Consider the following 22,182-nt stretch of genomic DNA (forward strand, 5'->3'; position numbering starts at 1 on the left):
TTCATGATTGATGGGACTGGGTTGGACTGAGCTTGCTCCTGTCTGACTCATCTGCTTCTACAAATAGTAAATAGAATAATGAACGTATTGTAAAGTTTCAAATCTGAAGTCTTCAGGACCACCAGCTGACATGCCCCTCTCCATCCAGGACCTGAGCCAAATATTAGCCTGATATTTTGGTACATCAAAGCACAATAATGAACATCTTCACCACAGCTTCCACTCATGACTGACCTTTATTAACCATGTTGTCCATATGAATTTATTCTTTTTATGTCAATAAAAATGTTCGTACTTAAACTGCCTCCATTTTTGTAGGCTTTGTGACTTTGTGGATGTTCAGGCCTCTTGAGAAGCTTTGCTCTACGTTCAGTGAATGCATGTTTTATTAGATCTACATCATGAAGATATGCATTCTCATTCCTTCAGAATTCAACATTCAAATGACCGTGTACCAGAAATTTTGGACTTATATCTGGAGTGACAACTAAAGGCAATTGTGAATTTCATCTTCTAAACATCCTTTTGAAATAATGCTAACTAGACACTACACTTACAGCATCTGAATTAAAAGAATAAACACTAAAACAAAACACTAAAATATAGTCAGAGTGAACACGAACATCTTATTTCACTGAGCATTCACATGACAAAAGTGCATGTGCACCTTTTGGAAGTCATTGTTTTGTACAAGCAGTGTTCCACTCATCAGGAGTGTTTGTGATTTGCTGGCTCTTTTTCCTTCTGCTGGGACTTGGCTCCTTGGAACAGTAAGCTGCCCAGCATGGCCCCAGCTGCAGCCCAACCAGCTGATCTGGAACTGATCCCTGTGGGCAACCTGAAAGAGGCAACAAAGGCACCAACTGCAGCTCCCAGTGCTGCTCCTCCAGCTCTCAGCCATGCTGTAGTCCAGTTGGTTTCAAGTTGCCACGCTTGGTTTACAGTGTCACTCTATGGACCAAGAAGGAGAAAAAATCCAGACTGATCAGACTTGTATCAGATCCCATTCAACAAAATTATGCACAGTATTGCACAAACATATAACAATGAGTAACAGCTGTTTGGTGAGGGTTAAGGTTAAGATTTAGCTGCAGAAGTGGACACTTCCATCAGCACTATTTCCGATATGTGATCACAAGCTAATTTGGAAGCTACCGGTATATCACAAACCAAGTGTCTGCAATGTAGTTAGTTTTAATTTTTGTATGGAAGAACAGTGGGACACTGCACTACTTTCGACTTTTCGCTTTACTTTATTGGCACACACATAAGGCCTGATATACAATCAGGTCAAAAATTAAGTGTGCCTTCTCTTTATTCTAAGTTTTCACATATCAGGACATAATGAAAAAAAATCATCTGGTATTTTCATGGTATTAAAATCAGGCATCTACAATATCACACAATGAACATTATGTGTCATATATAAAACAGACCAAAAATACAGAAGCAGTATGTGTGAAAAATTAAAGTCCATCCTTACTGCTTCCATAGGAATTAGACAGCCAGGTGCTGCTTGAAATGCACTTGATTAACTGATCACCATCAAGTGTGAGCACTTCTGTTCATCCCTGTGGATGAGTCCTCCGTGATGATGTGAGGATATAAAGGCGAATGATATCCTCTAAAGCACAATAGTTAAACTAAAATACCAAATGTTTACATCTATTGTCAAATTAATTCAAATAATTCATGGTTCTCGGAAGATAAATCTTGGCAAAGGTAGCGAATATAAAACTTCTAGAGTTATAGGTCTTACTCATGTGATTTAAGAAGTCTGTTCTTCTGATAAAACAAGATTTTACTCACCTTCTCATGGGGCAAGATACCATCATCCAACACAGCTTTGCCATTCTGATCTCCCTCTGTAAATTACAGGGAAACATGCATCAGTCAGTCATTTACAAACTTTTGGTAATTTTGTTCACAAGTACTGATCCTGATTGGATCATACTCACCATGTTTAAGTGTGTCTCCATAGTGAGATGATGTGATTGTGAATGCCCATTTTGGTTGTCTGCAAAGCTCTTCCAGGAGCTTGATGTCACTTATTATTTTCTTTGGCCTGTGGTGATTATTAGAGCGTGCAGTGTTAAACTCAGTCTCCTTTTTTTGCATCTGCAGACCTGCAATTGTTGCTTTCATTACTCTCTTTGTTTCATTGTTTTCTCTCTTCAGCTGCCCATTTGCTTGTTTGAGCTTTTCTGCTTCTCTTCTGTGGTCTGTCATCATTTGTTCGAATTCTTTAGCCTTTCTCTCCCACGTTTTTTTCAAATCTGTTGTCTCTTGTTCGTATTCCGTCAGTTTTTCCTCTAGAATTTTCTTTTCCATCAAAATATTTTGCTTTGTAGTTTTGCAGACCTCGTCTTTTTCAGCACACCTTTCTCTCAGACTTCTTATGGTCATGTCTCTGTCTATGACAACCTGTTTCAAGAGGCTGTTCTTCCTGTCAGTCTCTACTAATCTCATGTTGATTTCTTCCTCATAGTCTTTATTTTGTCTTAATCTCTTACCCTCTGTTTTTATTGTTGTCTTCAGAGTTTCAACCTGCTCATCGTTTTCTTTAGCTGCCTTAATCAGGTCCTCTACTATTCTCTCTTTCTCCTCAACAATTTGCACGAGGAGATCATTCTTTGCTTTGATTTTCTTAAGCTGCCTTACAGCCTTTTTAGAGCTTTGTTCAAGCTTTCTGTTGCTTTGTTGGAGACTCATGAAATCCGTTAGCAAGGATCCAGTATCATTCTCCATTACTGTCTCTTCAGTCTTCTCTAATAGTTCTCTAACCTGAATACCTCTTACCCTGTTTGAGTTGTCAAAAACATGATACCTATTTCCACATTTGTCCACCAGCCACTGGAGGGCAGGCCATCTCTCGATGTGCTCCTCAATAGCAGTGACTCCAAGCTTGTCTCCCCATGTGAAAAGCACAATGGTCCGAGTCCACACCCAGAATCCAAGGAAGCTCAAATGTTCCTCCACTTTTCTCCTATCTGTATCAGTGAAGGTCTCATCACAGCGTACCACCACCAGGACAGCGTGAGGATTGGGAGCACACAGAGATGCACCATGGCTAATCTGCAAATGTACCTCCTGTGGAGTGTCTTCAGTACAGTATCGACCATGCCAGCCAGGAGTGTCAACAACAGAGACTCGTTTTTTGTCAATTCCACACTGTCTCTCAGTGCAGTGTGACGTTGGCTCTCCAGCAGGAAAGACTTCTTCTCCGAGAATTGTATTTCCAGCTGAACTTTTCCCAACTTGCTTCGGTCCCATGACCAGCAATCCAATTTCTGAAATTGAAGAAGGTCCCCCTGGATTAAAAAAGAAAAAGAAATGGGTTTTAATTTTTGAGGAATCTCATATTTCTATGAAGTGAGAATGGTGTGTCCCACGATGTTAGTTAGGGTTGATTTTTGGCAGCATGTTGTGGTGCATGTTGGATGGGCCAGAGTTGATATACTGATATTAACAACTTGTAAGATTTAAATAGGCCACTTAGAAATGCTTAATACCTTTAATTTAGTTTATTGGGGCAGGTACTGTTGGGCTGGTCTACATGAACCTGATCAGTTTGGTATATCTAATCCAGATTTTTGTCTTTAAAAGCACTTGAAAATTAATTAAACACAATGGAAAAGTCTATTTTTGACCAACTTTAGAAAACTAACACAAAAAAAATGTTTTGTCCAATTACTGTATAATAGAAGAGGCTGTTTTCAGCATAAATACATTCCAATAGTCACCTTACAATGAACCTTCTTTTCTCAGAGAAAAAGATGTAAGAGAATATAGAAGCAAACATGTTTACTTAAGATATGACACTTCACATACATTTAGAAATGTGATCATTTATAATATCTAAAGCACAACGGAAGTTAGAGTTCTAATTACTTCTGGTGTCTTGTAACCATGAACGCTGGTGAAAATTGTAAATCTTATGCATCCTCTGGTAAAGTTGCTTCAACTTGATAAACAACCCCATGGATTTAGTATTTGTGATGTCTTAATCATATTAAATTCAATTCAGATTTATTTATATCTCAACAAATGTACCAAATCACAGCAAATGTCATCTCAAGGCACTTCAAGGCTTAATTAATCATCCACTGGAAAATCAAACAACAGGTGGGAGTCTTTCGAATCCCTCAGCTGCCTGCTGTCACAGTTGTATCTGGACTTGAAACCAAACTTAAAACTCGCAGGCCTTTGGTAAAGTTTTGGTGTGTACTATGTGTGTACAGCTTCTTCTATAGTTTGCTACAAGCGCTTGTACCCATGGTGTTTTGGGCTTGCATTGCTGTGTGTCATGTTTGATGTACATTTGATACACGCTTAATTCAACGAGTTTCTGTATTTCATCCTTGTTTTCATTCATCATACTCTTATGCCAACTATGCAGTTTGTTTTTCTCACATCTTTGTGTTTTTGTCTCTACTCATGAACTGTATCTTTCAATCAAACTTGTATTCAGTTTACATGTAATGAAAGTGTTAAATGAATAATATTAAGTTTGCAATAGCTCTGGCTGAGTTACTGCGGTGTATTACTTACAATGTTCACTTTGTCTTCCTATTTTTTTCTTTTTTCACCTGTTTTTAAATTAATTTTCCTTTGGTGGGTAAAGTAATACTGAGATATTGGCACAAAATAATAAAGTCAGTCAGACAATCAATCAAAAAGCCAGCAAATAAATGTTATTACAATGACAGCTGCAGTAAGTAATTCTTACCTATTAGAGATCTGAGTGCACTTCTGGTCATCTTTACTTTCATTCGCCTTAAAGTCGCCCTCTCCTCTACCTCTTTCCTCTCAGTTATCTTAGAGACCCTTTCATCTGCAGTCATATAACCAACTCCTCCTGACTTTCTGTCTCTTCCCACCATTAGCTCAATCTTCTCTAAAAGTTCTGAAACCTGAGCATCATCATCCTCTCCCCATGTGCTTGTGTCTAAAAGATGGTATCTGTGTGCACATTTATCCAAAATGGCCTGAAGAAAACCATATTTTGCAGTGTAGCTCTCCACAGACATCCCTCTCAGACGTTCACGTCTAGTAAATATTACTATTGTGTGCCTCCACAGTGTGTCATTTAACAGCTCAAGGGGTCCCTCTACTGTCCACTCCCTGCCTCTGTGAGAGCTGATGGGTATGACCATGAGGAAGGCGTGAGGTCCAGGTGGGCACATGTTCATGCTGGTTGCCATGTTCAGGTTCACCTGGCCGGGGTCTTGGACAGAGTAGCGGATCCACCTTTCAGGGGTGCAGACCACAACAAGTTTCCTGCCATCACAGAGAACACCCTGTCTCTTAACACACATCTTCACATCTCTGCTGATGTCGAACATCTGTCGGCCGAGGATGGTGTTTCCAGTCAAACTCTTCTCCAGCCAGTCGTGCCCCAAGAGGACAATCCTCACCTCCTGAAGACAGCGGGAGTCCCCTGGCAGAAGACAAGACTATTCAACAGCAATGCCATATGCCACTGAATCATCAGTACCCTGCTACAAAGGAACAGTCCTGCCCTTGGTTTCCCACTGCACCACTGACCTACAACACGACATGCTGAAATGCTTTATTACTTTTAGTTGAGAAAGACATGTGGAGACAAAGCTGAACCTGAAAAATGGTCTTTTTGAATAATTAATGACTATGATTTACAGCCAACACATTTATTACAGATAAAAAAAGAAGATCATTCACTTTTCTTGCTGCAATTTGTACTTCTGTGTAAAAAGTGCCACTGGTTAAAGAAAGAAGAGTTAAAGAACAGAATGCAATTCAGCAGCTTACCTTTCCCTGTGTGTGTTCCCCACTCCATGAAAACCTATTTTCCTCTTTAACAAAATGCTGATTTAAAGTCCATCCATTAAATTTGAAATCAATGTTTTACCCAAACAAAGCAAAGTGTGGCAGCGTCGTCCACCCTCAATGTAAAGCTGAGCTGTAACGGCTGACTCAGCTCTCTGTCTGGCCAGTGGTCAAAGTCCAGCCAGTGTGACTCCGCTGAGGAGAAATGTCATGCAATTATCACACAAAGCAGCTTTGTAACAGTGTGATTATATTAAGTAGTCTTTACATCCAAAGCCTGAGTTTCGTATGTGTGTAACTTCCCACAACATTTCCCAGTCACGCTCTAAACTGTGAGCCAAGAGGTATTATTAACAACATTTATAGTTATAACATTTCTGGGTATTTAACATCTACACAGGTGATGATTATGTAAAACAGGTTGTGTGTCCTCCATGTATTAAAAAAAGATCTGAACACAATACAAAACAATGCTGAGGGGTTGACAGTACCTGAAGGTCACATTAGCAGCAGACACTTACAAGTCCAGTGTAAACAGCCTACAGAAATGGATTACGGAATGGATGATTAATTAATGCCCTTATCATTTTAGTACAGCAGTTGTTCATGGGGGTAGAAAATTGAATAAAAGCTAAATTCAAACAGGCAGCAGGGACACATAGTCTTAACTTATTTTTGTTTCTGCACCAAGGCGGTATCTGTGACTGGACATGTTGTGTCCTTCTATGCGTCCCATTTGCAGGACTGTGCAGAAGACTTACTCTGTTCATCATTCCTTTATATAACGCTAAGAAAACAGGAGCAGCAATTTACTTAAAAACATACAAATATACAACAGCAACATCTGCTGTTGTCTCTTAGGCCTACCACATCTTCTTTTGTGTTTCACACTAAATTCCTTCAATTTATTTGAAGGACACACTTCACATCAAGACGGGATGCCATTTCTTTTCCACAAATAGCTCTTGGGAATAAGCTTTTTGAATACAAATATGCTATTTCATGTCTGCCAAGCTAAGTCATCTTTGGCACTGCTTCTGCATTTCTTCGACAGCTAAAAATGGGAACAAATTAAGCACATTTGTGACAGGGTGCTAAATTGTCTGTTTTGCGTAGATGCAACACGAGTCTACACCTTGAGTTTAGAGCCTTTTTATACTAATGATTCATGGGTCAGAGTTAAGGGGCTTAACAAAAAAAAACAAAAAAAAAACCCAGAAAAAGCTAATAAAAATAGTTGAAGACCACTTTAAAAGATTCCAGGAAAGTTAGCCTCCTTTGAAAGCAAAATATAAAGAATACGGGGTGGCTCAAGACTTTTGCATCATATAAGGAAAACTGATTAAATTACATTGCCTTATATTCAGAATGTCAACCTAATTTTGATGATATATCCTAAAATAAACACTTTTCTGTTTTGCAACAACAGAGGGAGATATTTCCATCCCCCCCGAAAAAAAAACCCTGCAACATTGCTATGAAACACTGTCACAAGCTACCTCAAACATTTCAAATCATGTCATTTTTAAATGATAACTAGGGTGGGACTCAAGATTCTCTCAAATGTGTCAAAACAATAGTAATTATCTTAGTGGTGACAGCAGCAAGAAGCAAACTCTTACTGAACTTCCTCAGAAAGTCTTTTTATTGAGATTCAGAGTTAATGCCACAGCTGTTGCATTGCCAGTCTGTAAAAGAATCCCTGAGCCAGAAATAACTCCATTCAGTGACTGTGCAATAATGCACTTCATGCAAAAAGGGACTAGTAAGAAACAATGATTAGATACAAAGTCAGAAAAATGCTTCACAAGCACAATTTGTCCTTTCAGCCTTCTGTCTGTAGTTTCAATTCAACAAGAGGCACCACTGAAGACATTTTCAGCTCCACTGTCTTTAGCATAACATCATTATGTACATTTTTGTACAATTTATCCCGTCACACATCCTGCCACGATAAATCCACAAAGTCCAGTGGATTTCTGATGAAAACTGGTAAAAGTGTCATTCAAAAAGGTCTACAGAGCAGCAAAGTACATTTCTACAATTTCTAAGAGTGAGCGTGACATTCATCATTTAAGTTATGTACATACTTACAGTTTGCACAGTGGTCACATGAAATCACACTACTGTGACTTTATATTGTATCTCAGTTGAAATGTGTGGATATGTCGTGATGGATGGAGGTGGATGAATGCTAGTGTGCCTCTGTGAACATGGCTCTGTTGATGGAGAGATTTAACTGAGATGGTTTTGAACTGAGCTACACTTCTTCTGTGTACGTGGCTGTGCGCACAGAAAAACTCACACAAGAAGTCCAAGAGGAAGAGTTGCTTTGTGATTAAATCCTTTAATATTCTCAAGTGTTTAAATTGAAGAAAACATAAAAATAGCTGTAGAAAACAAAACAAAAGCTGATGCAAGAGGGGCCACCGATGGGATTCCTGGAGAAATGTTTTTTAAAAAGTGGTTTGTCTAAAGTAAGCTTGATTATTCGAGTCAATTCATTGTAATCAAGAATTGAAAGAAGAAAAAATTATTTACTAATACAAAAGAACCCCAAAACATACAGTGCAAAACCTTTTTCCAAATACTGTCTTGAGCCTCTCTGCAATCTTTCAGCTTTGTAATTAGATTCTTTAACAGGAATAACAGGATGGGTTGGACTGCATTTACAACTTAAGTTGCATGTAGGTGTGGACTTAAGGGAAGGAGATCTCGTGATCCTAAAGTTTTCACAATATTTGTAATAATGCAACTCAAACTATCTCTGTGTAAGATAATGTGGAGTGAACAGAACAGAATTCCTCACACATAACTCAGCTATTTAATTCTTTATGTTAAAACTTCATAGCAAGTTACCTGGCAACTAATCCCAACAACCGGTTTACTGTTGTGTGCTGTTATTTTCTGTTTCTTTTAAAATAAATTTTCATCCCTTCACTAACTCACCAGGTAGCTTCTACACTGTCACACACGCACAAAAAAAAAAAGTAGCGCTAATTAAGGCTTGCATGAAATCTGTTTGATAGAGACGACTACAGAGGGAGGATGAATGTGGTGTGTTGCGGAGGATTGATCCCAGAATGCGATGTGGCACAGGAAGGGGAGAAGAGTGCATGATACTAAACATCCCCTCCATGTCTTTGCTACTGGTTGCTTATCACAGAGAGAGAATTATCCACTCCTGTACTGCAGCAGCCAACACTCAACTTGAGACACACCATCAACAGCTGGGTGTAGCTATGTTGTGAAGAGCGAATCCAAACTTCCTGCCAATCGAGCTCTTTTTTCCTAGCGGCAGTGTGCGCTGTCCCTTTAACAAGACTAACACCTTGCTAAATAGCCACTAAAGATTCTAAGTAGTTTTGAAGTTATTCTCTCATTTAGCTAATCAGACCAAATGAATGCATGCATGCATGAGCATTCAAACAGAACACTAGTGAGAGGATGGTGCTGTTTTTAAAGGGGTGGCAAATAAGCAATCCCTTGCCTGAGCAAGCTTGATTTAAGGCAAAGGTTAAAATATCACTTCTACTGGCTATGTTAACAGCTGTGTGGCTACATGAAGACAGTTGGTGACCGTTATCCTAAAATCCAACTCTGCTGCCATTTAACAGCAGCAACAATTCAATTTTCAGGGGAGGGGAGGGGGGGGCAACAGGATTGTTGGTTGAATTATTGCCACATTTAGGAGGTGGTCCGGTTAGACGTGAATGAAAGTGTGTGAGCAAACTCCTAAATGTGTTAAAGTGAAAACAATGTGACCTTGCGATCTGGTGCTGCAGGCTACAAATGAAACCTGTAACAGATGGTAGGTATCCTTGAAAAGGACAGTTTTCACATTCAAAGCCTTTGCTGTAGTTAAACAGACACCAGCCTGTTGAATCAAAGATGTTAGGGGGTCAGTACACCAAGATCCCACGGTTGAAATCAGCCCTTTCCTCCCAACTTCATCTGTAGACATGATGTGAAGTTTATATCGAGACATCTGTAGCTGATGGCACAATACAGTGAGAGCGGTGTGGCTCTCACTGTTGGTGCTCAGATAATTAAGTATGCAACTGCAATGTCTTTTAGAAGTCCAACTCCTAGGACCTACTTTCACATTCCACCAAACCGTTCAAGTATTATTTTTAACAAATCCAGTACTTTTAAAGTTTAAACATTGTCAAGGTTTTGTGGAGTAGCTCAAATCCAAGTTTATAGATAAAAAAAAAACAAACCAACGAAAAAAAACCCCAAAAAATAAATCCATAACCATCTGTCTGAGAATACAGCTGAAGGTAAAGTGGTCAATTTTGCGTGATTTGGGTGAAAAGACCCGATTGAGAACAGTCAGGATGGGCCCCAAGGCACCGATTTCCATTACAAGTCCCGCTTAGTGAGAAAAGGCAGGGAGATGTCCTGCGTGCTGAGGATCGGTTTGGGAGGGGGGGCAGTACCCCATGATGGAGATTTAAGATTAGAAAAGATCAAACACAAATTGGATTCTGTCCCCACTTCCTGATTGGCTGATGACTGACAGGAAGTGGAGGTGGGTGGTGCAGCTCAGAAAAATGGGCTGAATTGTGGTCCATGTGACCTCAGACATGTTAAGAGCTTAACCTTGGGTGTTACTAAGACTTAATGGGACTTGAATGGGGGGGTTGGTGGATTAAGAAAGATGCAAGGATTGCAGCATCTCCCCCCTCATGTTCTGTGATCTACACCAGAGCGCTTCGACTCCACACCTTCTGTTATTCTCTCCGCCTCTACAGCCATTAGAATTATTCACAGGTGGGTCTCATCCCCGCCCTACCAACTGACCCGACAGTAGGAGGAGATGGAGTTGGGTAGGGGTGAGACACCACGGGGTGGCCGTACAGAAACAGCCAAACACGGGAGGGGGTTACACAGTTTAGTTTTGTTTCTTGGCCTCCTGGTTGCCATAACTGGAGCCGGTTTTCTTCACCTCAGTGACCCCGATGAGACGGCGGATAGCTATGGAGGCTGAGGAGAGAAGAGACGAAAAAAAAAAAGAAGAGGTGCATCAATGCAAACATTAAACTGTACAGGGGCTACACAAGATAATCAACAGCTGAGATTTTACTCCTGTATTCAACATGAAAGAAGCGGCATCAGTTTTCATTCTGGGAGCCTCTGGTGTTGCTTTCACCCACCTATGATGAGGAAGATGGTGAAGCCAATGATCAGGAGAGGGGAACCGCTGACGACCACTCCGCATGCAAAGTTGATGAGGGGCGAAAGCAGAAGGGTGGCCCAGAACAGGAAGTTGAGCAGTGTCCATGGGCGGCGAGGAGGGATAATGGTGGGTCCAGGGAACTTGCCTTCCTTATTGTACGCTTCTTGTAAGGCATCCTGAGGAGGACAGAGAAAAAACAAACAGTTTATCAATACGGATGCTTCATTCGATATGAAAAAGTGTGAGAAAATTAATAAAAACACCTGAAAGTGTGCGACAGCGCTGCTGCGGTCAGCTGAGATATTTAACTTACTTCCTTAAAGTTGTGAAAACGTGCTTTATTTTTTGAAAATTCAACATAAAAGCCCAACAAATGCCAAAAAACAACACGAGAGCAGCGAAGGGGTCAAATTGGAATTTCAATTTTTCTGACTACTTGTGTTCACACTTTGGATGATATCTTTAACATCTGCTTACTTTCTCCTGGTAGAGCTTGTGCAGCCAGCTGGCACACTCCTGCTCATCATCTGGTATTTCCTCCACCGTGAACCGCCTGGACGGGACGGACAGAAAGAGACATGATGAACTACTGAGAAAACTCAAAAGAGTATGACAACTTATCCTAAAGTCAAGAGTTACACCAACAAATGAAATCAAGAAGTGCAAATATGTATTTTCCAATTAATGTGCTATAATTACATGAGATGTACATTAAGACGTTCAGTCATAATTTAATATAATTTGGGGAAAATATATCATAATGGACAGACAGCAATATGTGTCCCTTTAGTTAAAGGTTTTGACATATTGAGCATGGTAAGAAATAAACCGTCAGCCATTTAATTCTGTTGAGAGTATTCACTCAATGTTGTTAAGTAAAATAATGTCTGTCTGATTTAAAAAGCAATTCTTTGCTATTCAGTCATCATGAAATAATTTAGATGTACAATAAGCAACCATCAAGATAATACATGTTCCAACATATTCCATTTCCTCTGGTTTTAAGAGTGCAACAGCAAAGGTTTCATCCCAATGCAGGTCACTTATGACCTGTAGTAACCACTGCTTATCACTAGAGGGCCTCAGGCGATGGAGCTGTGCTTATTGATTGGGATCATTTGCTGCTTCTGTTTAAATTGAGCTCCAAACTAAAAGGAGTCACCATTTTATAGGAACAACTCAATAAAAATGTTTCAAACACAGTTTGGCAGCACTGTCAGGCAAGCTGTCTCCATTGGTTTGTCTCTTAACCTGCACCTAGAAGAGCGTCTGACCACCAGAGCTACTGTTCTGACATCATAAAGGTGCTGGAGTCTAATCAGCCTCATTCGTTTTGATTCTTGAAAAACAAAATGCAACAATCAGAAAGCCAATGTCCACTGCTCACTGTGGCATGTCTTATCAATGCAAACACTGATGACTGAAAAGTTAATGCAGGGTATAAAAGCTGGACCCACCTAATATGCATGTCAGCTTTGTATTTTTTGCCATTGACGATGCCCAGGAGGGTGGGGGTTTGTTTGTCTTTGAAGTTAAGAGTCACATCATAGACAGCAGTCACTGTAATTATAGAGAGAAGCAGATTAAGAACAAAAGAAAACATGCCTTTTGAATACTGAAGTTTGTCGTTTGTGGATTTATATACTCCACCTGTGCCCTTAAGACAGTGCAGTGTGGTGGTGAATCCTTTGGTTCGGGGTAAGAGATGATATTTGAGTTTGGGCAGGCCTTTGCTCTCCGCCACCTGCATACTGATTTCGTGCTTCTTTTCTGTGAAGCGAGTGCCCTCACAGTACAGCAGAAACTGTGAAGAGACAAAAGACGTGTATTTATACACACACACACACAAATGCACAGAGATGGGTAAAAGAAAAGAAAGAAGAAAAAATTCAAAGCACAGGCAAGGGATCACCTCTTTTCTCTTGTCCCAAACACTGCTTGGTGATGAAGTTCACCTCAAACACTTAGCTAAATACATAGCAAATCAACCAAAACTGGTCTGACTTAATGGGCAGCCGTTGGTTTACTGCTGATCTGCCAGATCTGACGGAAAACAGTCCGAGTTACACCGATTCATGCAGTTAGGGAAACACTAAGACCTGCTGAATGAATCCAGACAATTCATATCCCAACAGTAGACAAAGGCCTCCTCATTATGAGATGGGGAAGGTCCAACACGTGAAGTTTATCAGAAAAAAAGTGTATGCGGTCAAACCTCATGTTGAGAAATGGCAAATACAGCTGGTGCACTGAGCGCAGCGTTTGTGTGTTACTGCCAAGACAAATCTTGGCAATAGAAAGTGGAACAAAGGGCAGAAACTGGAGCACTTATTTCACATTAAGGAAGAGTTGTTCAATTTTCTTATAAAACTTTAGGAGTATAAACATATTGCATTTTCAAATACTACCTACAGACTAACACTTCATCACGATGAACCCAGAAGTCAGTTCCTCTGACCGGAGATTTTACTTTCTCGATTGTGCAACTGGGTTAGAGTTGACTGATCTGAGGAATGCATGACAGTGTTTATGCAAATGGTCATCTAGAAGCTTGGCAGTAAATGAAAAACAACAGCAAAACCATCACACTTCCACACATGCTTGAGTGACTGTACCTACCCACATACACTCAGGATAGTCTTTGAGTCTATTCAGGCCTGCGAAGACAGTATCTCGGTCCTCTTCCCACTTTCTTTTGCAGAAAACGATTTCTAGAAAGTACCAGGTCCAGCCAATTAGAGGAACCTTCAGCAGCTCATGTTTGGCCAGCACTTTTGAACTCTGAAGGAGGAAATGTACATGCTTCAATAGTCAGACTTTTGTTGTAGCTGAAGTTATAAACAGGGGCGAAGACAAAGACACGCTTCAACGCTCAGGTACAGTTTGGCGATTCACTGACCCCTAAGATGCCATATCTTTCACACATGGTCCAACCACAGAGGAAGTCGATTTCAAAGTTATGGTTGAGGATGATGATGACATGCTCCTTGCCAAATTTGTCCACCGTAGCCTGGTCGGTGTATAGGGTGCAATCTGTGCCCGACCACCACTCCAGCAGCATCACCAGCTCTGCACAAAGACAACGCAGCCAGGGCATTAGGAAGCGACAGGAAGAATAAGCAGAAATGTGCATGTTCATTTCTTTTTTGCATTATTTGTACCAAACTTTTCAAAAGTTCGGTGACAAGGCATTTCAAGGGTTAGGAAGAGCAGCTGACTCATTTGTGTTATGGGGTTCTGAGTGTAACTGGGCAAAAGTTCACCATCTGTGAGGAGTCAAGCTGACTATATCCAGAGTCGCTGGCCTGTTCTGTCAGATGTGCACGTGATGAATGAAAAACACAGAGCGAACGCTGTGCTGCACTTGGCAGGGAGCCAAATCGGAGCTTAAAGTATGCACCCCCCACCTTTACTTAACACTGTTTGTGCTAAGCACCACATTGCCTCTAACATTTTCTTGTTTCCACAATTTTAAATGTCTAAATGTCTACTTACGGCTCCAGAGGGAGTAGGAGAGCCGGCAGTTGATTCTGCGGTAGAGCTGCCTGTTGATCGGCCAGAGGATGCAGGTGCACAGCTGAATGAAGTTTATGATGAGGCCGCTCACCACAAACACAAAGCCCATCAGCAGCTGCAGGATGAACAGGCTCTTCAGGTAGGCCAGCAAAGCCATGGCTGAGGAGCCTGGAGTGCTGAGGGGGCTCCTTGCTATACACAACGACCAACCTGACAGACATGCAGAGGCAGAGCGATGACTACGACTGAACTGAGATGCGGACGGAGCACAAGAGGAAAACAAGGGGGATGACAACAGGAGGACGGAGAGGCAAACAATATGTTCTTACCACGGTGGAATCTCTTTACAGGCCGCGTTTACACGGTCCTTCGGCCAATACCATGGACCTGTGAAAGACAGCAGTGGAGTGCTCAAGTTAACAGTGAGATGAGTGACACATTGCAGTATTTGCCATGTGTTTCACAGAAGAGTTTGAATTATAATAGCGTGTAACGATGACGGCAGCAGTGCTTTGAGTTTAGGAACCTCTTATTCTCTGTGTTCGTGGCAAGTTAATGGTACTACTTACTTTGCTAGGCAATGTGGTTCACACACAAAACAAAGTTTGAATCTCAGAGTTGAACATTTGATCATTGCAGCTCATCAAAAAACAAACTGGTAACCATGTTAGTTTTTTTGTTAGTAAACTACTAACAAAAAAACTAGAAAAGTAGAAAACTGCCTACTTTTCTTATTTTTTCATCAATTAAAGTCAAAATATTCTTTAAAGCCAACAGTCTAGAAGCCAAATAAGACATTATCGATCTTGAAAATAATGAACAGATGTAGCAAAGATGCTCTACTAAGAGCCGTGATGGAGCCCTACATCTCTGACCGTCTGGACAAATGTTCCAGTTTCCTCCAGCAGGTGAACTAGAAACGTCTGATTAGCTCTAGGTCAGGGTGTGACTGTGTCCCACTATGAGCTCTGCAACAGACTATGGAGCAGGTCCTGGCTGTTTCTGCCTTTTGTGCAGAGCAGGTCTGTGATAGGCTGAGTGTGAAGGAAGTACCTGATGCTGTTTATCCATGAAATACAAGTTGTAACAAGTCAAAACAGAAGATTCTAAGACGGGATGTTCAGAAAGCCATGCTCCTGTTCCCACATTGACAACAAAGCCCATTAGTGTAGGTCAAGCCAGTTTTAACGCAGTTCTGATGAACATTTCTAATCTGTGGACAGCCGACCTGCTTTGTTTTCCTCTATCCCTTTGGGTTAGTTAAGAAAGAATTTAAAAATAGCAAGCGATCCTTTCCTTACGCAACATTTAAAACAAAACAAAAAAAATCTGAACTAACTGTGCAGTGCTACGAACATCAACATGTGTTACAGTCTCAGAAAAACAATACTTCTGTTTTCCTGCATTCTAGACAACAATAGAGATGCAAACATTGTGCGCCTGTTGCGTGTCCCACCGACAGGCGCTGTGTTGTTCAGTGTCTGAAAGAACTATCCTCTTCACTTCAAACTCACTTCACCACTGCAGAGTACAGTAAACGTCTAGTTTAAGAGTAGAGACCCCACACCTTAATCAGGCCGTATTACTGATACAACAACAGGTGATTGTAAGCAGGCAACAACCCTGTCTCACACTGCAACATAATACACACACATATATGAAAGGGCCACAGTGTGAAGCAAACAAAATCTTACGCTCAAATCCTCCGAAGTTCAGCTCAGACTCGTGGGCCAGTCAATGTAAAAAGGCTGAAATATCTCAGAAGCTTTGACATACTGTTGCATGTGTGTCATGTATCAACCAGAGGGCTGATAATCAGCCTGAACATGCACAGCGGTATCTGCGTTATGTTACCGATGTGACCTTTGCTCATACTGGGTGACAGGGACTGCGAGGGTAAAGTTGCATTACTGTACATTTCATCTGTGAAAGGCTGTGCAGGCAGCTTGACGGGAGAGACAGATGTAGGACGTGCGTAACGGGCTGCAAAGTCCAGAAAAAGCCACCAAGATGAGATGTCAGTTCACAGAATGCTCAAAACACACTGAGTCTCATCTGTGCTCGTTTTACACAGCACTGTTCATGAATGAACCTCGTTACAACCTGGGGGCTTCTACCCCGAAGCTAATCCCAGATACAGTCACTCAGAGGGGGAAACATTCAAAATACTCACATCTGCCATTTAACTGAACTGGTATCATTCTCTAAATTCAAAGCGTTTAATAGTCTCCTCAAAAGAAACCACACATTATCTGGAGACTCTTTGTTTTGTGATGGCTTTGTAGTGACAAATTAATTTGAATAAATTTCAATGTAAACAGAAACCAGACTTTTAATATATATTAAAAAAAAAAGTGTTTTTGTTGTATTTTATCACAAGCTGCCAGTGGAAAAGTTCCCTGGCTGATTTCTGCAGCACCAACAAGCAGGAACTCAAAAGGAGGTATTGCCAAATATAACGTGAACTTTGTTCTCTTTTCCCCCCACACCCTCATCCTTGCTTCCACCTCTGCATGCTCGAATTCATTTAAAGCAACTGAAAAGCAGAACTCAAAGTATTTTACATCATAGGCCGCAAGTCGAGACCTTGAAAGTATGACAGAAGAAAGTTTTCTTCACATTTACGACTGTATCCTGTAAAAATAAATGAAATATCAATTCTATGTTCACTTAACAGTCTACCAATGCATTGCCTTCCCCGCCTTTACCTACAGAATCCTTTTACAGCTCTGATGTTTTTACATAAACTCAAACTAAATGACATTATACAGTTTGAATTTTCCCAATCAGGTGGAACTGCTCAGATCACTGCTTTTGGGTCAGTGTTTCAGTATGTGGAGAGGGAAGCATAAACCTTTTTAAGCCATTACGACCTGTAGTTCTTCGCTTTATTTTTCATTTCTTAAAATTACTAAACAAATGAAAGTGAAGTCAGTTCAATAAAATAAAAGTTTGTAGTCTAACCTATGTTGTATCCTTTTTCAATTTATTGTTTCTAGTTTTTCCAAGAAGCTGAGAATAAAAGTGAGCAGTTTTCAGTTTTCCGGAGATACTCTTAGAAACACTGAGCTTATCATAACTTATTGGTCTAATCGAACCAGCTTTTACGCAGTGTTAAAATCGCAGGTATTTGTAAAACATGAGTAAAGACAAGCACATGTTGTTGGATTGTTTTAAAGATGTCCAAAGAAACCAAATGAAAACAGCCAGTGGAGGGTGTAGGCCCGACTTGGAGGAAAGATTAGTAACGCTGACTGGGTTAAAGCTGCTTAAGGCTGGGCAGCTGCTTCTGCTGTGCATCCTCTGAATACAGCTTTTACACCAACAAATAACCACTGCTTCCTGTGAGCCTTCGACACTGGAAAAGCTGTTGGAATATCACTTTAGCAACACCAGCCAAACAATGACAGCCACATTTGAATCGGCTCTGTAATCAGAACTATTCTATTTCATGAACTTAGTTTGGCTCGTAAAGGGCCGTGAAAGACTAAAGTTCTATAGTGACTTCTATGAGTTCCAAATAAATCACACAGGATCCATCTCAGCTAGCTCCAGCAATGGACCAAAACCATTTCATGCATCTAACTTACCAGTATACATAGTAGGCCATGGCCATGAACACCATCGCCCCACATATTCCAGTGAAGATCATGACAGCGCTCTGATTCAGCATTTTGGCTCCTGGTATCCCACCAATTCAAAGCCAGAATAAAAAAAATTAAACTTTAGGCCTGCAGTGAGCAGTGGATAGTCACAGGCTGGCCAGCTTCATAGCCATAATAATCCCACAGAAGGAAAGCGGGAGATTATGATGATGACAGCAGAATACAGCCAGATCCCAGGATCTATTGGAGGAACTGCCAGATCAGCGCAAGAGATTTCTCTCGAGCAAAGTATTGCCCATTAAAAAAACCCACACAAAAATTACCAAAAAGATCACATTTCAATTGTGAGCAAGTGCTTGAAAAAAGAATGACGAGAGCCCAATAACAAATGCTAGGGAAGATGGCTCACTGGAGAAAGGAAGGCGGCCGACATGTACTGTAAGAAGGGTCTTGCTTGTATTCCCATCCTCTAATCCACTGGATCGGATTAGTGCTGATTAGCAGGCTATGTGCACCCTGAATATGTCACGTCTCATTAACATTAACATAGAACAAGCCTGGGCTCTCTTCAGCCAGGGTGAGGTTGGCATCTGTTATGCTAAAGTAGCCAGTCACAATGTAGATTTTCTTGATTCACCTTGCCATTAGCCACCTGTTGGTGACACTTAAAATTAGGTATGTGTTGAGTTCAGGGGGATGATTCACAGTTTCCCTAAACAATCTCTTTCAGTGTCACCAAGCTGCGCATCCTGACCAGTAGAGTGTAATCGGGGATAAATCATCCCAGTGTCTGGAAGTTTGAGATCTTTATCTGCTATCCTTGCTCTCTCCGTTTTTACTTATTTTTTTAATCCATCTATCTATATTTTTTTTTTACAGGACCCTGGGCATGGAAAATTATTTCCAGTGGAGCTCCAGAAAGACTGCCAACGTGGTTCTGTCGAGCCAGCGGACAAAAACCACCAAGTGTCAACTGAAGCAAACAGGCCAAAGGTTAAAGTCCAGTCCTGCGGCCTAACCAACAGACATGAAAGCAAAAAACAAATGCAGATAAAAATACACTGTGGCAGCTGGACAATGAAGGTCATTCGTTCATGTTTCACAACTCCCAGTTCTCACATAGCAGCAGTGCACTGCTTAAGGTATCCCTGCATTATTTGTATGTGTATGAACTTAATACCACTACAACTCACTGCTCATGTTGGATAAAAACAGATACAAGTATTTCACAAATGAAGTAAATATTTGCTCACAGCCTTACGTTTAAACCCCAATCGTAACCCTTTCAAAGCAGCCTCAGAGCTTTGTGTAGATGTGGCTATGCTAATGGGTGATGACATGGGACTCAAGGATACACAAGGTTCTTATAGCTGTGGTCAGTGAGTTATGGGACTAATGGCAAATAGGAGAAATTGTTAATGGGTGAAAGTGTCCAACCGTTTCAGTATGAACACCAAGATGAATAATAAACCTCAAAGTTGCTTGTTAGTGAATTAACCACGCTGTTACAGAGGTAAGTAACTGGGTATTTGGACCACACGGTACTACAAGAGTACTTAATTACCATCCAAGAAGGAATTGCTGAGATAAAGGCTTATCAATACTGTGCCTCAAAGTCCAGTGCAAAACTATGATTTATTAGCAGATAAAGGAGCTCAATGGTTTACTACTACAGGCATGTGACTGCACTTTCTACCAACAGCTGAGCTAGACCTTTCAGGTGTCTCTTATAGTACAATTTATAATTTTACTTTGCAACTTGGCTAATAGAAACACTGTTGGCTGGCAAGAGACTTTCTACAATACAGAAGAAAAAAAAAGTAAGAGGAAAACTGTGCTGCAGCAACAAAAAAGTGTGCAAGTGTATAATTTAATTAACAGACATTTCTCACAGGACTGCCAGCAAGCTGTAATATTTCAACATTTTTTGTTTATTCATCTAACAATAGTCCTAATCTAATAGCACTACATATTTTGGGTGATTTAAAAATAAGTACCATGGCCATTAGGTGTCCTTTCTAAACCGTGTGATGAAATTAAGATGGTAAAAAAGCATTAAAAGGTTAGATAGTTGAGACAGAAAAACACATTGTAATTGCAAGAACTGCCCTTTTTGGGGTCATTTATCAAACAATGTATGAAAATCACTGACTTTTAAAGTAACTGTTCGCTTATATCCTTTTAAACACTACAGTTTTCAAATGCATCTGTCAAAGTCAGTTAAATGCATACACAACATGAACAAGCCGCTCCACAGCAGCTGATCCGGTGAATCAGTAAACATTCCCCCTATCTAATATTCATCATTTCGCTGGCACACGGTCAAAAGCTTCATAAAGGCACTTCCACACGTCATACTTTTACTGAACCGCATGGGCAGCACCCTGCGACCACAGCTGGATGTTGCACAAGGCATGAAAGCGTTCACTGGCACGTTTGCAAAACCTGCGTTTAACACTGCTTGCATGACGAAAAAGAAGAGACGCTTCAAAAGATGACGATAACTTCCACTTACCCGATACGTCCCGCTTGTTGCGAGACTTACGTTAGCTTTAGCTTAACGACACGCAGACTAAAATGAACTCCAGTAACCTTACGTTGTCTGTGTGGTGTAACAGCGGTACGTAGGTCAACGGGGAGCCAGTTGATGACGAACAGTGGGACAGAGAAGCCTCATAATGTTTTAAATCAACCCAGTGACAGTCCTATTAACTCTGCAATGCCTATTAGTTTGCCATTTCAACATTTTAGCTATGGTTTTGCAGCGTTCTTGCCACTTAATCAAAATGCTTAAGTGGACTTTTTGAACCAATGCGGCACAGCCGTGTTGGTAAACGCCTAATAACAAACTAGCCAGCACATCCCTTCCGTCAAGCCACTGACACCGCTTATCTTTTGACACACATGGTTTATCTGGGGCCGGAGTAGTTGGTTAGCTGCCTGGCGAACTAAAAGTTACAAATACCGATCATTCACCGTGAGCACACTTCAGACAAAGATATCCACCTGTCCATCTATTGCTGTGGGGAACTGTTAATGCGTGAATGTTAGTTGACAACTGCCTGACTTTAGGACACCTGAGCAGGGCAGCATGCGTTGCTAACGACATGTTAGCGTGCTAAGTTAGCAGAAGCAGTATAGCAAGGGTAATAAATGCTTTGGGGGGTAGAGGGTGGAGTCGGTATGGCTGACTGTTCAGTTGCTAATGAATGCCAACTTTTCCCACAAAGCCTATATCGTCTGTAAAAGGGGAACTGAAGCTACACCATGCTAGTTAGCTTGCAGACGCTAGCATCCAGTATAAGTAACGGTGCTCTGGTCTTACCTGAAGATAATTCACTTGGGAGTCGGACGAGTCAGTAGATTTCGTTGGACTTTTCTGCCTTCTGGCCTTCGGGGGACGTAAAAATATTCTGTCAAGGAAAGCTGTTTTACTTCACCCGTTTCCTTAAATACAATAAAATTTGATTGAACCTAATGCGATTTACACGAGCGCTATTGTCTGCCGGTTAAAGCCCCACATTTCCTCCAAGCCCATCTGAAGGTGGCAGGTCCTACATCCGGTCCGGCCCCTCATTTATTTTCACAAAAAATAAATACAATACACACTGTGCAATACAGCGGACCGCTACAGCCCCACACTGGTTTGCAAGTCTAATTACATGTCAAAGTGTCGCACGTTTAGGCTTAAGCTTGTGTTGTCCCGTGGGACTGACTCTTTGCCAAAATGCACAGCCTTTTCAGTCCATCCACGCAGAACTGCAGACTGCAGCTTCAGAGTGCCTCATTTATCCAAATTTAATTTCGGAGAAAGAACTTCTCCGTCTCAGAAGGCAAATCTGAATAATTAGTTTCTAAATTATTTACAAGAGCAAATATCTCACACAAGCACAAAATAAATGGGGGAGAAAATAGTGATTGAATATTTTATTATTTAAAACGCTACAAAATTCCCATTTGTGGCAGTTATCATCTCCTTTTGTCCTGTAGCAAACTTTTTATCATCAACTTTCAACTCTAAAATGTGGTCAGTATCGCACAGCACTGCTGTGCTTAGCTCATTACTATCTT

General features: G+C 40.9%; 2 protein-coding genes across 4 annotated transcripts; both read right to left on the reverse strand.

Moving 5' to 3' along the window:
* Positions 1-174: 174 nt before the first annotated feature.
* On the reverse strand, positions 175-5,935 carry LOC140319948 (GTPase IMAP family member 8-like). Its single transcript, XM_072397715.1, has 5 exons — positions 5,791-5,935; positions 4,730-5,440; positions 1,959-3,311; positions 1,810-1,865; positions 175-951 (listed from the first exon to the last, which is right to left on the reverse strand). Exons 1-5 carry the CDS (start codon positions 5,816-5,818, stop codon positions 709-711), a joined length of 2,391 nt encoding a protein of 796 aa, XP_072253816.1. The 5' UTR covers positions 5,819-5,935; the 3' UTR covers positions 175-708.
* A 2,204-nt stretch (positions 5,936-8,139) lies between these two features.
* agpat3 (1-acylglycerol-3-phosphate O-acyltransferase 3) lies at positions 8,140-21,665 on the reverse strand. 3 transcript variants are annotated; one of them, XM_072397281.1, is made up of 10 exons: positions 21,437-21,665; positions 14,836-14,893; positions 14,486-14,716; positions 13,890-14,059; positions 13,610-13,771; positions 12,641-12,794; positions 12,448-12,550; positions 11,468-11,543; positions 10,968-11,166; positions 8,140-10,797 (listed from the first exon to the last, which is right to left on the reverse strand). In XM_072397281.1, exons 3-10 carry the CDS (start codon positions 14,661-14,663, stop codon positions 10,706-10,708), a joined length of 1,134 nt encoding a protein of 377 aa, XP_072253382.1. In that variant the 5' UTR covers positions 14,664-14,716; positions 14,836-14,893; positions 21,437-21,665; the 3' UTR covers positions 8,140-10,705. The 3 variants fall into 3 exon arrangements, with proteins under 3 accessions (XP_072253382.1, XP_072253383.1, XP_072253384.1); XM_072397282.1 differs by lacking the exon at positions 21,437-21,665 and adding an exon at positions 20,627-20,725; XM_072397283.1 differs by lacking the exon at positions 21,437-21,665 and adding an exon at positions 16,201-16,339.
* Positions 21,666-22,182: the final 517 nt, after the last annotated feature.

The sequence above is a fragment of the Leuresthes tenuis genome, unplaced genomic scaffold (assembly GCF_036924035.1).
Source record: "Leuresthes tenuis unplaced genomic scaffold, fLeuTen1.0.hap1 SCAF_12, whole genome shotgun sequence".
Lineage (NCBI taxonomy): Eukaryota > Metazoa > Chordata > Actinopteri > Atheriniformes > Atherinopsidae > Leuresthes > Leuresthes tenuis.